The sequence below is a fragment of the Poecile atricapillus genome, chromosome 10 (assembly GCF_030490865.1).
Source record: "Poecile atricapillus isolate bPoeAtr1 chromosome 10, bPoeAtr1.hap1, whole genome shotgun sequence".
NCBI classification, from domain to species: Eukaryota; Metazoa; Chordata; class Aves; order Passeriformes; family Paridae; genus Poecile; species Poecile atricapillus.
In genome coordinates, this window is record NC_081258.1 from 13,912,822 (window position 1) to 13,927,135 (window position 14,314).

A 14,314-nucleotide genomic window follows, 5' to 3' on the forward strand; every position below is an offset into this window, starting at 1 on the left:
TCTGGATTGTTGGACCAGCTCTTAATCTGGGCTGGAACAGGAGAAAGTAATTGTCGTGGATCCCCCAGTGATATTACCCTTCCCAAAAGCAATTAAATGTGATCAAACCCTCATTTATATTTTATGACTGCTTGTAGCAGTGCCCAAACATTTATGGTCCCCCAAAGTCCCACGTGCTGCCAGGCCAGGCTTTCCACTGGAAGATAATGTATTATATTTATGCTATTGGTTAACTTGCACAACACTGCAAAGCAACCACTCCACTGGGTTCTAGCTTGTTGCTTGTTGTAGTGATGCATTTCTGCTATGCAGCCCTGATTCTCCTTCACCCTCACTTAATTTCCTGGGAACTTTCCCCTCTCCTAGGCTGCTGAGCTTTGTGAACATGTGCCAGAGGAAGGCAGTGTATTTGTTTTAATCAGATCTATTCTTAATGCTGTCAGATTAATTTATGGGCTAGGAGGGGGTCCCTCCCTGCCTCTGTCCTGCCGTTCTCACCTCATTTTGATCAAAGCCTGGCATTGATCTGATACAGTGGGAAGCTAACCAGGACTAAACACTAAGGCTGTCTAGTAGCCACAGAGACAGAGGAAGGGACTCTGCAGTGCTTGGGGGGACACTGGGGGTTGTTTTCTCAAGGGTGATTGGGGTGTTGGATCCTTCTTGCTTGACACACTATGCTGTAAAGAGTGACCTGGGAATCACAGCAGCTGCTCAGCCGTGCACACTCATTCACTTTGAAATCCCTTTAGCACTGGAACAATTCCATTAGCAGAACTTCTTAGGCCTGATTTGGAGGGGTTTCTCTGCCGATTAAAACTAAGTCTGTGCACCAGTGTGGAGAGCTTGTCATAATCAAGACATTCCCTTCGTACCTTGGGGCTGCTTGCAGCTGAAGTCTTGAACAAAGGATCTGCTGTTACACAAAGGAGGAAGGAGTGAGCCTCTGAAGAGGGGAAGAACTTCTTCTCTGTTTGCCAGCATTTTTTTCTAACTATTCTTTTTTTAAGGATTGGTCACCAATTAATCCATGTCGTTTTGCAGACAAAGCTGTTAACATTTTTAAGGTTGCATGGTGAAATAACTTCAGTGCTGTTGGTTCTAGCAGCTCTGAATGTTCTCAAACAAATGCCTTTTAAGATAAAACTGGCCTGTGCTTGATCCCAGCCCAGAGCTGTGGTCGTTACTCTTTTATTTGAAACGTCTCAACTGAACCCAGTGAAGTCAGTGAGAGCTGCAAGTGTTTGAAAGTCAAGTCACACTTGTTTCCATGGCTAAATATGGGCGTAATACAGGGTGTTACTCTAAAATGCTTCAGTGTGTGGCCCAAGTTGGAGCCCAGCAAGTGTGCTGTATGCCACAGACACCACCTGCAGTAGATTCTGACAGCTTTCAAGTCATCAGCCTGTTGGACCTGAGTACCAAATGCATCGTGCCCTCTTATTTATTTTTTGCGCTTACCTGCTGTTGGGTGTGAGATGCCTCACACCCACATAGGAGTATAAGCTCACAGGCAGCTTGAATATGTGTGAATTTCTGCTGATTTCTGTCTGTTGGGTCCGAAGTGAGAATGGTAGAAGCAGGACACCTTCCTCCCCCACCCTTGCACATTTCTCACACAGTGTGGAGTGTTAAAGCTTTATAAGAGGCATTTCTTGCCAGTCTCAGTGGCAGCACTAAGATACAAAATTAAATGTAGCCTGCCACCTTGGCCTGGGGTAGCTGCACTAGTTCTGTGCTGGTGTAGTAAAGTCCATCTGAAGCTGTACATTTATTATCCATAAACATTTGAAGAACTTAAGATGAACGTAGAAGATATATGAAGAACATGCATGAGATTTTTTCAATAAAATTAATTAATACAAGCAGTGCTTTGCAAATGCAATTTAATCCATGTGGGAACAGTTTGGGGAGTTCTGGTGCATGTATGCAGTCCTTCAGTGGCAGGAGGAGGTCTGGTTTGTATTGCGTGGATGCCCTGGGTGGAGGAGAGCTCACATGAGGAGTGACTGCAGCTTCCAGCTGGGAGGGGGCAGCTCCAGCTCCATCAGCATTTGGCTGCAGCTGCAGTGCTGTGTGTAACAGGGGCGTAGCTTTGGCTGTAGACCAAGCCCAAGTTGCAGGTCCTTACCCGTCAGCTGAGCATCAGACAGGGCTGGTTATAGTGCTGGCCTGGAGTCCTTAATGTCTTAACAGTATCAGAAGTCATTTGAATGCTACAGTTCTTTCAATTAAGTTCCCGTTGAACTCCATGCACAGATATTGTAATATAATTGGCTGGCATGCTGCAAGTGCATTAGGAGAGTCTGCTGCTGAAACAGCCTCTGTCTGTGCTCCAGGCTGGAGGGAAGCCAGAGCGTGCCCTGGGCTCTGCACAATGTCATACTGATTAGGAGGGTGTGAGATTTTGTTTTTGCTAAAATAGTTCTGCCAGTAAGCCCAGAGGGCAGCTGCAGTTACACTGGTACAGAGAGGGCCTTATGCTGCTCTGAATTGTCCCTGGCTCTGGGGCGGGCGAGGATGCTGCTGGGAGTACCTTTATCCTGCAGTAACAGCCTGTGCGTGGCTGAGTGCTACCCAGCTCCACAAGTGCAACTTGATTTTGTTGGTATCCACCCCATAGCAACTTTGTCTCAGAGGCCCAAGGGAAATATTTTGCTTCCTCTGGTTGTTAGGAAGTGGGTTCTCCATGGCAGCAGTCCCTTCACAAAGGATTCAGTCCTGAGCAGGAAACCCTGGTCCAATCCCTAATGAGCCCTTCCTGCTGATAAGGGAACCTGCAGGTCAGGGGCTCTGCCTGAGCCGGTCAGCTCCCCAAGAACTGATGTGCCTTTTGATGAGCACATCATCCAGAGCCTGTAAAATGAGACTCCAGGCCCTTCAGAGAAGTGGGTGCAGACCTAGATAACACAGAATGGGACCTGCCTGAGGAAAGAAAGGCCAGCTCTGGCAGAGCTGTGGTATTGCTGCCGCTCTCTGACATTCCTGAGCTAGAACAGCCCATCTCTCTCCTACTCAGCAAGTTTGCCTCTTCCTGTACATGGAGACCCAGCACTGGTTTTATTCCTGGAATGACTGTATTCATGTGTGCAGTATTATATGTATTTACACCTGAGCTCTTCCCCAGTTTGGGAAGTGGACTGGAGAATAAGGTGCTGTCCTGTTTTGGAACAAGGAAGCTCTTAGATCTCTTTTTCCAGCTTTGCACTTTGGAAAGACCTATCCAGTACTGTCCATGACATGAAGATAGGATGAAGTATTTGTGTATCTTGGAGAGTGCACTAAAGAAGTCACTGACTGGTATCTCTGCTGGCAGCCCATGGCATGATGCTCTGCAAGCCCCTTAACCAGCTGCTGTGTTTTGCTGTTCAAAAGCTGGTTCCATGACACTTATTTCCCTCCTCAAGGTGAGGTGCTGTCTGCCAGAGCAGCATTGCACAACTTCTAAAGTCACAACCAAACTCAGTGTGCTGGATTAATAACGAATCCAGCAATAAACCTGGAATACTGGAGCATTACATTATGAAATACTTTTGTCAGGCAATGCTTGCTGTTGTTGCTGGGAATTGGCAGTGACATCGTTTTTTCCCCCTGTGACAAATCTTTGTTCCCCCACTGACTATATTTAGACACAAATACATCCAGAATCAACTGTGCCCATGGCAAACTGTGCTACTGCCTGCAGCAGCCCTCACCAGGGCAACATCACGTGGGCTTTTATTCTGTCACATCTGCCCTTGCCTCTCCACACGGATGGAAAACGCATCATCTCAGCCAGGCTTCGATTGCTGGGCTGCTGGGATGGAGTGGTCTGACTGTCCTTGCCTGATGGTGCCTGTTATTCCCATCTTAAACTTTTCAACATACAACCTGGCTGTGGGAAGGAGAGCTATCATTCTCCCTTCTGGACAGGTTACACCTTCTTTTCTGTCTGTCACACTGCTATTTGAACACTAGTGTGCTTTAGTTGTGATCCTCCTCAGGGATTACCTCCCTGACTCAATGGAGCCAGTGTCAAAGACTTCCTGCAAGTAGAAGGAAGTGAACATCACTGTTCATGTAGGGGTCTCCACCATAAGACTGTCTGAGGTCTCAAGGAGTATGGGGTGGCATTAGAAATCAGAAAGGATCTGGGGCTCGGCTTAGCTCTTGAGATTGCAAAAGCAATGATGACAAAGCAACTTGGGGTTAGCCTGGGTTGGCAAGCCTGAACAAAAGCATGAGAAAAGTTAACTCACACTATCAACTTGAGTTAAAACTCCCATTTCCTTGTTCCTTATTAAGTACTTGAGGCTGGTCCTGCAATAGTCAGATCATGCTTCTTCTGCAAGTGCAGTCAGAACGTTTTCACCAGGAGCTGACTCCTGTTAGCAAAGCCCTCCATGCAGCAGAAGTCAGTCTGCCTTGGTCTGCTTGCAGGATCACAGGCAGGGTAATTCCTGTTTTTCTACTGCACTTGCATCTCTTGCTGCCTCTTGCTGCCTTTGGACAGAGCTGCCCACTCTGCCATGTGCTGTGGGTTTTGTCCCAGCCATGGCTGCTTTTCCACAGTGGTTTTGTGCTTGTTGCTCTTCTGAGTGCAGGAAGTTTGACGGTCCTCACTACAAAGATATAACCCCGTGTCAAAAATCCCCTCTACTCCTAGAGCACTTCAGGCAGCTTCTTTGGCTCAGTTTGTGTGTGCTTTATGATGTACACGCTGGGTACCTGCTACCAGCTCAGCAAGTGGAGCATATGGACAGGCACCACTGGGTTGGCAGTGAGTTCCTTCGGTGGTGCTACCCTGGCTGGGTGGTGGGAACCCATCAGTCCTCTCCCTGCCAGCCTGTCTTGGGCAGTACCCTCCAAACAGGATCATCACCAACCCTCTAGCACCATCCACCCTGCTTTTATCTTCATTTCCTCCTTGCTTGCTTTTTCTTTCCACCTGGGATTTCAGTGTTTGTTTGTTTGGTGTTAAAGAGGCTTTCTTGTTTGCTTTTTTAAATACCTGTTGTGACAGGTAGAGCTGAGAACAAGCCAGGTTGCTCTGTGTATCCACCCGAGAGCCTGTTGGGGAAACAATGCCAAGTAGGGGCAGGAGGGGAAAGTAGAAATGAGGTTGGGTTTTTCCTGGAAGACTTTCTGTCCTCGGCTGGTTATGTGAGGCGAGGGGTGAGAAGAGCTGGTCAGTTTTAGGTTCTGAAGAACAAGACCTGTTATATCGTTCTGGGGAAGATTTCTGCAAGCTAGCAGTACCAGGCACTGTTGTTCTGCTGCTCTCTGCACCGTCCAGCCAGACCATCCTGACCTTAAGGAGCAGCTGGCACTGTGCTTGTCTTCCTGACATGCGCCCCTCTTGTTCCCTGCCATTGTTTTCCCTCTGTTGAGGAAGAGTGAGCAGCAGAGCTGGCACATGGGCACCAGCCAGGTCTCTGCATGCATCCCTCTCGTGCAGTGTCTCTCACACCCTTGCACACAGAAGGAGGAACAGCAGGGCGGTTGATCCATGGTGCTCTGGACAGGAATATCCCACTTTATTAAAATGAAAGTATTTACTGGCTGCATCAGTTGCCCAGCTGTGGTTAGTTTGCATGAGAACCATTTCCTGCACTTAAGGAAACTATTCAGTTTTACAGCAGATGGTGGAAGGAAAAGATACTACAATGTCCAAAATCTTCTCTTTGCTGAGTGGGCAAGTTTTTCACCTGAATCTGCCATCAAAGCACTTGGGGTGAAAGGAACAGAACAGCCATTGCTGTGCTGCAAGTAAATATCACAAGTCCAGTGAGGAAGGGGATGGCAGGGGCAGGAGAGGGACAGTGGGAGAGCCAGGGCTGGGTGGTCAGAATAGTGCTTTAAGGGCTTTGGGGCCTGAGATGCCATCTCTCTGCACTTGGTGACATCTACTTGCCAGCCCCCTGTCCTGATAGTGGGATTTGACATGCTGCTCAGCGCTGCAGGGAGCCAGCAGAGAAGTGGTTTGTTTTGTAGTGTGTGATTGAGTTGGGTTATTCTGCTTGAAGCTGTTGGAAAGCCATTCCTTCATGCTGGATATCTGGGAATGGATGCCTCCTGCTTATCCTATTCTGCCAGATGTCATAAATACACTCCCCTTTGCAGTAGTCTCATCATCTAACACACACGAAAAACTATCCATCAAGTTCTGAACCTTGCTTGAAAGTGGTTTTTTATAGGTTGTAGGTGTAACCTGCCTTTTTGAATGGTAATTGGTAAAGGTGATCTCTGATAATCTGCTTCCAAGGGCTGGAGCAGAAGGCACAGAGGCTTTTCTGGCCTTGCAAGTTTTCCTACTGATGAAATTATGTCATTTCTGTGAGGCCACATTTATTTCTGCAGAAGGAAAGATTGCTCTGCAGTGCCTCATGGAGAGTCACCAGATGTTTTGGATGGATGGTGGAATGTGATGGAGTGTCCAAGACTAAATTGGCTCTGCTCTGGGAGGTGCAAAACCTTGCAATCAGGCCAGAGAAGTTGCCCCACTCTGTTGTCTTGTTTCCTCTACCCCACAGCTGCAAGGTGTGTGGGATGCCATGATGAAATCAGCATAATCTAAAAAAACACTCTTCTTGTTTCAAGTCTTGCAGCAGCTGCTTTGTCACAAGACCCTCACTGGCAGAACAGGTTATTTGCCACAGTTTAATTGGGGCCTAGGGGGCTGGTTTTCATTAGTGGGGGAAAAACAAGCAACTCATTTGTGATTTGCATACATGAGTGACTGTCCTCTTCTGTGTGTTTGCTCGCATTATTTCCCCAAAATGTGGCATAACAAGAAGAAGGGTGAGGGAGCATTGAAATGTTAGCTAAGAATCAGTAATACTCTTTCATGTTCAGTGTTTTCTTACAAATTGATCCCTTCTTAAAACTATTGATAGATGACAGAATTAGGACCTTTCTGCTACAGAAGTTGTTATCCACAGCAAGGAGGATACAAGGCAGGTGAAGCAGCACAGGGTCTGTGGTCTGTGGAGCCAGCAGAAGCAGAGCAGCAGAGGGTTTGTGATCCCCAAGGGTGGAGGTCAAGATAAAGCTTGGGGACACTGCTGGCTCCTTGGCCAACATTTGAGTGTCCTTTGGGTTCAGTTTGTTCATTGGTGTTGGATGTGATCTGTCAGCTCCTTCAGTCTGACCCAACTGGTCCCTGTCCACTTCTGGCCAGTCACCTTGATCTTCTTAGGCCAACTGGTGCTGGTTCAGCTGTTAAATAGTCTCCATAGGTATTTCACAAAGACAGGAGGTGCTTTTTCTTCAACAGCTGCAGCATGGCTGCTGTGGGATAGGAGAAGCTGATTTGCAAAGACATCTGAGATCCACTGTGTCAAGGGAAGTGTGAGGGCAAACAGGAGGACAGGGCTCTGCCTCTGGATAGCAGGAATGTTCTGCATGGATGGAGGAAGAAAGTGGCTTGGCGGCAGTGGAGCAGACAGATATCTTGGTGAATCACAGGTTCAGCGTGAGTCACTGCTGTCACACGGTTGTGAAAGAGGCACACGTCATAGGGGGCCGTGTAAGGAGCTGTGTGCTTCCCAAGGCATCTGAAGCATTCCCCCTGCTCCCAGTGCTGGCAAATCCATCACTCCTGCTATTCCCCTTTTGGATGCTGCGTTTTGAGGAATACGTGGGCCAATAGCCAAGAGTCCAAGGAGAGCAGTGAGAGTCGTCAGAGGGCTGGAAACCATGAGGAATGAGAAAAGCTTGAAAGGACCTGGGATTGTTTAGTCTAGGAACGAGCAAGCTGGAGAGGGGAGCAATATTAAAGGCTTTCAAAGACATAAAAGGCTGCTGCAAAAAGTGAGTGAGTGATCTGTTTTTAGTAGCTTCTAGGAAGAAGATACCAAGTCATAGGCTGAGCAAGGCAATTTAATTATGGGGGAAGACTTACATAAGTGAAGGGCTTAGGAAGTACTGAAACCTCAGTGCATGTGGGATTGGTGTCAGGAGACCTTCAGAGCGCCTGTCTCTGGGTGGGAGAGGAACTCATCCTGCTTTGGCTGGTGGGATGCACTATGAAACCTTTGTAGCCGTGTTCCCAATTGCTGGAAGATTATTTTCTAAAGCTCGTGATGAATTCTGCCTCTTGTAAACCAGCATTTCCCAGGTGCTGCTGACCTTCCTGTTACAAGACATCAGGGATTACATGTGGCAGTGACACTTTATCATTGCTGTAGCAGCAGTTTTCCAAGCTCCTGGTCAGGCTGCAGGCTTGCACCAAGATGGGGGGGAAGCATCATTGTTAAGGACAAGGATACAGAGCATGCTCACCTGTGGTGGGACAGCAGGGAGCCCATGGCTTGCTGCTTGTCCCTGTGTATGACCATGCCAGATGATGCACAGGCACAGTCCTTGTCCTGACAATATTAGATAGTGCAGGGGAATCCCCCCACCAAGGCAGAGCTCCCCAGCTTTTTTCTTTCTTTCTTTTTTTTTTTTTTTTTTTTTCCTGGTTCAGGGACAGATTTTGGCTGTGCTTTGTAATTGTGAAAATTCAGAGCGTGTCTTTGTGTCCTAAATAGGCGATTGTCCTGATCTTCATCCCTGGGATCCATTATGTCTTAGCAAATTACTTTCTCTCTTTTAAATGCCTTAGTGATTAAAGATGCCACAGCAGATACCCTTAATGAGTACAAAAAGGGTAATAATTCCTCTTGTTGGCACTGAATGCAATTAATCAGGCCCCGTTACTTGCTTTTTAAACAGATGAGGCATTTAAGGCCAAGCAAGTTTTTAATTGGACTTTAATGTTTCTCATTTACTTCATTTTGGCACAAGCGTAGGAATTCCCACCCCCAGGTTTGCTGGATTTATTCAGGGTGATAAAAGGCTCAGCGTGGAATGAAGACTCAGCAGCAGACTCAAACATGTCCTTCAGCCTGTGCCTGGCCCAGGCCTGGTCCTGCTGCAGCAGCACAGAATTGTCTGGACAGGAGCAAAACCAGGTTATCCAGCCCAGAGCCAGTTTCCAGCATAGGGCTGACATTGGATATTAATAATATTTCTGGAGTAGTCATCAACACAAAGATGCAAGATAGCCTGCCCTTTTTTGTCAGGTTCCCTTGCCTTGAAGGAACTGTTGACTTGTGGGTGTTCTTGTGATTATCTAGATGCCCTTGATGGAGGTCCATATCATAGCCCAGACTCCATAGCTTCAAACAAGGAGTGAATTAAATGTTTTAATCAATATTCCTGAGATTCATAGCCAAGAGGACATACAGATGTCTTGAGCACCATTACAGATGGATATGAGCATCCAGATGATAATTTATGCCAGGAATTGCCATGGAAAAAAAGACATCATAAGCAGCCCTCATCTAATTTGTAGTTTCTGCTCCCTGAAACCAGCACCACTTCTTCTTCCACCTCTGGCCATGAACCATCTTGCCTTTGATTCCCTTCCCTCCCATCTATCCTCCACTGTGGTTTGGGGACAGCAGTGGCCTGTCAGAGGGTCCCAGTTTGTGTTTCACTCAGAGACGTGTTCAGCAGCTCAGCTTGGCTGATTGGCCCCTGTCCCAACTCAGCTCTTCCCCACCAGCAGCTAACAGCCCAAGGTTCAGCCAAAAAGGATCAGTCTTGGCATGTGTGAGCCTGCCTCTGAGCCTGCTTGTCACTCTGCAGGGCAGAGATTTCTCTAACACCCAGGAAAGATACCAGAACTTTCAGTTGAATTTTTCCAGGTGTGTGCTGTGTCCTTGCAGTCAGAACTGTCTGTATTTCAACTGACAGTGGCTGGACTTCCACCCATGGAAATGTCAGTGGATGTAGATGAGCTGTGGGTGTCCTTGGATAGGTGAGGTAGGTTTTTGGGGGTTTTTGTCCCAAAAAAAAAAACATTTATGAGAAATCTAGGGACAAGGGACAGCATGTGCCATTTCTACATCCCTGCTTTTCCCATTTCAAAGGTAGGAAAATCTTAAGTCCAAGTGTGTCAGGAAAATTAAGTGCATTCAGAGAAATGTGTTATTGAATACCTTGTGTCAATGTAAACACCTTCTGCCTGCCAGGCTTGGGACAGAGGAGCTTTGCCAGCTGGATCAGCCATAGCACTTCCCTAGATCTGTTTCAAGGCATCTTTAAGGCCTCCCAGTGCAGTGTGAGGAAGTGCTGTGCACGACCACCAGGCTCTGCTTTCCAGGCAGCTGCACAACAGGGAATGCCATGGGGGATGCTTGCTCAATGTTTTATTTGGTTCATCCTTATTCTCTGTCATATCTCCTTTCCTCTGACTCCCTCACATCTTGAACACGGCTTGTGTAGTCCTGGGTAGCCAGATGTGGGAACCAAGTCCCTCCAGTTTTATATTGTGCTGAGAACATCTTTGACCATTTTTCCCCCTTACACTATTTCCCTGCCACCTGCAGATAAGGATACCTGGAGCCATCATGCCTTTAAAAGTAAGACAGAATTGGAGGCTGAGGAAGAATCAAGGTTTTATTGTGTGATCATGGTGTGAAGGGCTGTAGACATCTTGATGAGATATTCAGGGATAAAGGCAAATCAAAGCATCCAACTTGTTCTGTGTCCACACAGAGTGAACTGCTGGCTGTTGGCCTGTGCTCCAGCCATGGGACTGAAGGAAATAAGAGGGCTAGGTACTAGGACATTTCTGCTCCTCTGGCTGGTACTGAGTAGGGACAGGCAGCCTTGTCCAGTTGCTATGGAGCCTGCCAAGATGTCCTTAATCCCCAATATATCTATGTCAGGAAGCTGAAACCCCAAGTGACTTTAGCCAGCCATTCTTTCATTGAGAGTCTTCTGGCTGAGGCTTACAGAGTTGTCATTTTCTTTGATTTAATTCCATATGAACTGCAGAATTATTTGCCTTTAGAGGCTTGCAAATTACGGAAGAATAAACCATGCTAATGATCCGATAAGGACAATTTTGGATACGTTCCCAAGAACAGCTACCCCTGGGCAGGAGTGTGCTCAGAGAACACTAATGGAGAGCAATTTGCCATGCTCACCTGGCTGCCTTCCTTGGGGCCCCCCTTCCCAAATTCCTTCATCTCTCAGGAACGAGAGTAATTTCCTCTCTGGCTTCTTGCAGAGGCAAAGGCCCTGCAGACCTGAAGTTATCTCTGGAATGTGTGTAAACATGAGTTCAATGGGATGCTGTTTGCCCCCCGTTCCTGGGGGGGTTTAAGAAGGGTTAATACAAGTTTGTTTTACGTGTTCCTATCCCTGAGAATTTTCTTCCTTAGAGGGCAGCTCGGCTGACCTGAGCCCCTGTGTGTGTATTTCCTGCATAAAGGGGAGATTTGGGGGCCCCACTGCACGGGTAGGATTTCACTCCTCTAAGAGCAAGGGATGAAAGACCAAAGAGATCTTCCTACCAAACAGGGACGCGGGAGGTGGTATGGGATCACTGCACGTGCACTGGGACTCAATGGGCAGCTAACAGGATTTAGATGATGCCTGGACAGAAACAAATCAGGAGGAGGGGGGGTGGGTTACAAGCAGTTCTGTACTCCCATTTTCAAAGAGCATTGAAACGTAAGCAAGGGGACAAAACCTTAGAAGTGACGTATGGGCTGGGGCAAAATGCATTTCAATGAGAGGCATAAGGAGCCCTATCTGTTTGCATAAACATAATTCAGTTCATTAGTGGTGTACAAATACGTCACTAATGAGACTTGCCTGAAGACCAAAGTGTTCTTGGATTTAGAATAAGGAGCAGCAACCTGAACCTAAAACTAGAGAAAATCAAGCATTAATACCAATGAAATAGTTAATTCCTAGATGTGTTGTCAGCACTGGTGACGCACTGAGGCTGGATGCCTTCCAGAAAACAACACTTTAACTGAAGACAAAGAACCAGACTTAGCACAGAGGTGATCAGTGGAATGGCTTGGCCTGGTATATACAAGAGGTCAAACTAGATGATTTAATGATCTCTTTTGGCCTGAAAGCTCTCTGTTCTCTTAAGAAGATAAATGAAAAAGCCCTTTCACAAAAACCAAGCACTTGAGATATGTGTGTAATGAACTCTGCTGCTTCCAGGGGAACAGCAGAACAGGATCTGCAGGAAGCATGACCTTGCCTCCTGCAGGCTGCCTGGAGTTGGTGGCCATCTGTTTGGTGGCAGTAGCTCACCACCATCAAGGCCACCACTCTCACGCGTGACGTTTCTCAGCTCTGTTTTTAATTGCCATCTCCCTGCATTTAACCAACATTTGCTCTTTCATCTCCATCAGGGTGAAGAGGCCAAGTGGTATGAGTAGCCTCCTGGGAAAGATCGGTGCCAAAAAGCAGAAGATGAGCACACTGGAGAAATCTAAACTGGACTGGGAGAACTTCAAGGAGGAGGAGGGGATTGTGGAGGAGCTGGCAATCCATAACCGAGGGAAAGACGGGTAAGAGGGACTTTACCTAATACTAGTCCAGAATTTCCCATCACTTCTTTTACATGTAGGAAGCCTGCTGCTGGCTACAGAGTTAAAAAACCCATGGGATTTCTTAAGGTTTTATTCTAGGGCTACATAAAGCCAGTAGCTGCTGTAAGCATCACAGGGAGACAGGTAAGTCTGTAAACACCTATCACTCTCTGCTAGCAACCTTGTGAGTTCTCTAAGTCCAGCCAGTGTCTGGCTTAATCATCTCTTCTGCTTGTGGCACAGAGCATGAACTGGTCTAATGCAGCCCCCCCCAACAAGGAAACACGGCTGCCTCTGTCCTGTTTTCTTTTTTCAGTTTGGGAGGGTTTTGTTCTGTTCTTCAAATGACATGTTTCAGCTGCATCAGTCCTCCTTTCTCCCGCGTAAAGATTTGTGTAAACCCATAACAGCTGGCAAGGTGCGTTAAGGATTATGGCAGTGCTGGGCGTTGGTTGTGTGCATCAAGCAATGTTCACTCCAATGAAGTTAATGGAAGTATCATAAAAGTAAATGTCGATGCTGTAAATAAAACAGAAGGTTAATAACATGCACTGCGGGAAGCGATAATGAGATCAGAAGCAGCATTTCCACTACAAGTGCTTTGCTAAGCTCTGGGAAAACATAACCAGTTTAGTGGACAGCTCATAAAATGTATATTTTATTATAAGCTGTTCTTTTACTCTGCAGGAAAAACTCAAAGCTTCTGCATTCCAACAGATTGTTTTTTCTGTTTTAAACATATTTTATAACTGTCAAACTATCAAATAGATATTTTCAGTTTGGTCTTGCACTCTTCCACAACACACCTCCATCAAATCTCCCCTGGTCTGTTTCTGGTCACATGCCCTTGAGAAAGGAGAACAATTCAGTAGGAATGCTGGAGAGGGGCAGCTGTTCCTCTGAGGTCCCTGAAGTTCAAGGAGGTGAATGATTTACACAACATACAGGTGTGACAGAACAGTGTTTTGTGTCATCTCTTGTGTGCCCAAATCCAGTATGTCGACTGTTCTTGGCCAGTGCTGTTTCCTTTCCCACCCCATCCAAGCAGGACAGCTTACTCTCCATGCCTGGCAAACCTTTCCAAAGACACTCACGTCACGGTCCTTGAAGGCTAAAGAAGGGATCAGCGCATGGAAAAGACGAGCAAAGCAGAGCAGCAATTTTAAGAGCATCGTTAATCTTGGACAGCTTTGGGTTTTGCTGCCAGTTTTGTCACATCCTAGGCTAGAAAATCTGCTGAGCTCTCTGCAAGCGGTTTTTGTCATTAAACGAATGAGGAACATAATGCCAGGATAACTTTAGACACTCCTTTCAAATATGTTTATACTAGTCAGGCATGTAGCATGAGGGGAATCAACCGAGCAGCTGCTCACTAGGAATTACTTCCACCTTCAAGGTAAAGGGAGAAGGGAGGAGCACCGATGAAGACACAACCCACTGCATTTCTGCTTACAGGCCACCTTGGTGTGAAGGGTGCAGTACCCTCACAGAGCAGCCATCCTGCCTGGGGGGCAGGTCACACAGACACAGCTGCTGCCCGCCTCAGGTCATTTCACAGGAGCCTGTTGTCCCTTCTGCAGCTGCCTCTTCTCCTTTAATAATGTCAACTGTGCTCACCCTTCAGTGGGCAATCATTTACACATCTCTATAAAAATTGTAATGAGCTGTTGTTAACCCTTCATCCCAGGCAGGCGAGAGCGGGGCGCTGCCTTTAATCTCTGGTGCTGTTAGAAACCTCTGCTCCCCACATGTCCTGCTGTGTGATTGTAAACGTCTGCCTGACAAGGAAAGCTACAGCCCACTCCTGGAAATATTTGCTCAATGCCACGCGTTTTGTGCACTTACAGAGATGGTCCGTGCATGTCTCGAGGAAGGCATGAAGCTTTTTGCTCAGAAGGGAGGACAGGCTGAATTTCTTCATTGTGCTAACTCTGTAGAAGTTG

At 47.0% G+C, this 14,314-nt stretch overlaps 1 protein-coding gene across 1 annotated transcript in view; it reads left to right on the forward strand.

Annotated features, from left to right (window-relative positions):
* CFDP1 (craniofacial development protein 1) overlaps positions 1 to 14,314 on the forward strand; it is a 62,205-nt gene that overhangs the window by 44,134 nt on the left and 3,757 nt on the right. The window contains exon 6 of the mRNA XM_058845880.1: positions 12,192 to 12,350. Within this exon, the coding sequence (XP_058701863.1) occupies positions 12,192 to 12,350 (159 nt within the window). The remainder of the gene's footprint in view (positions 1 to 12,191; positions 12,351 to 14,314) is intronic.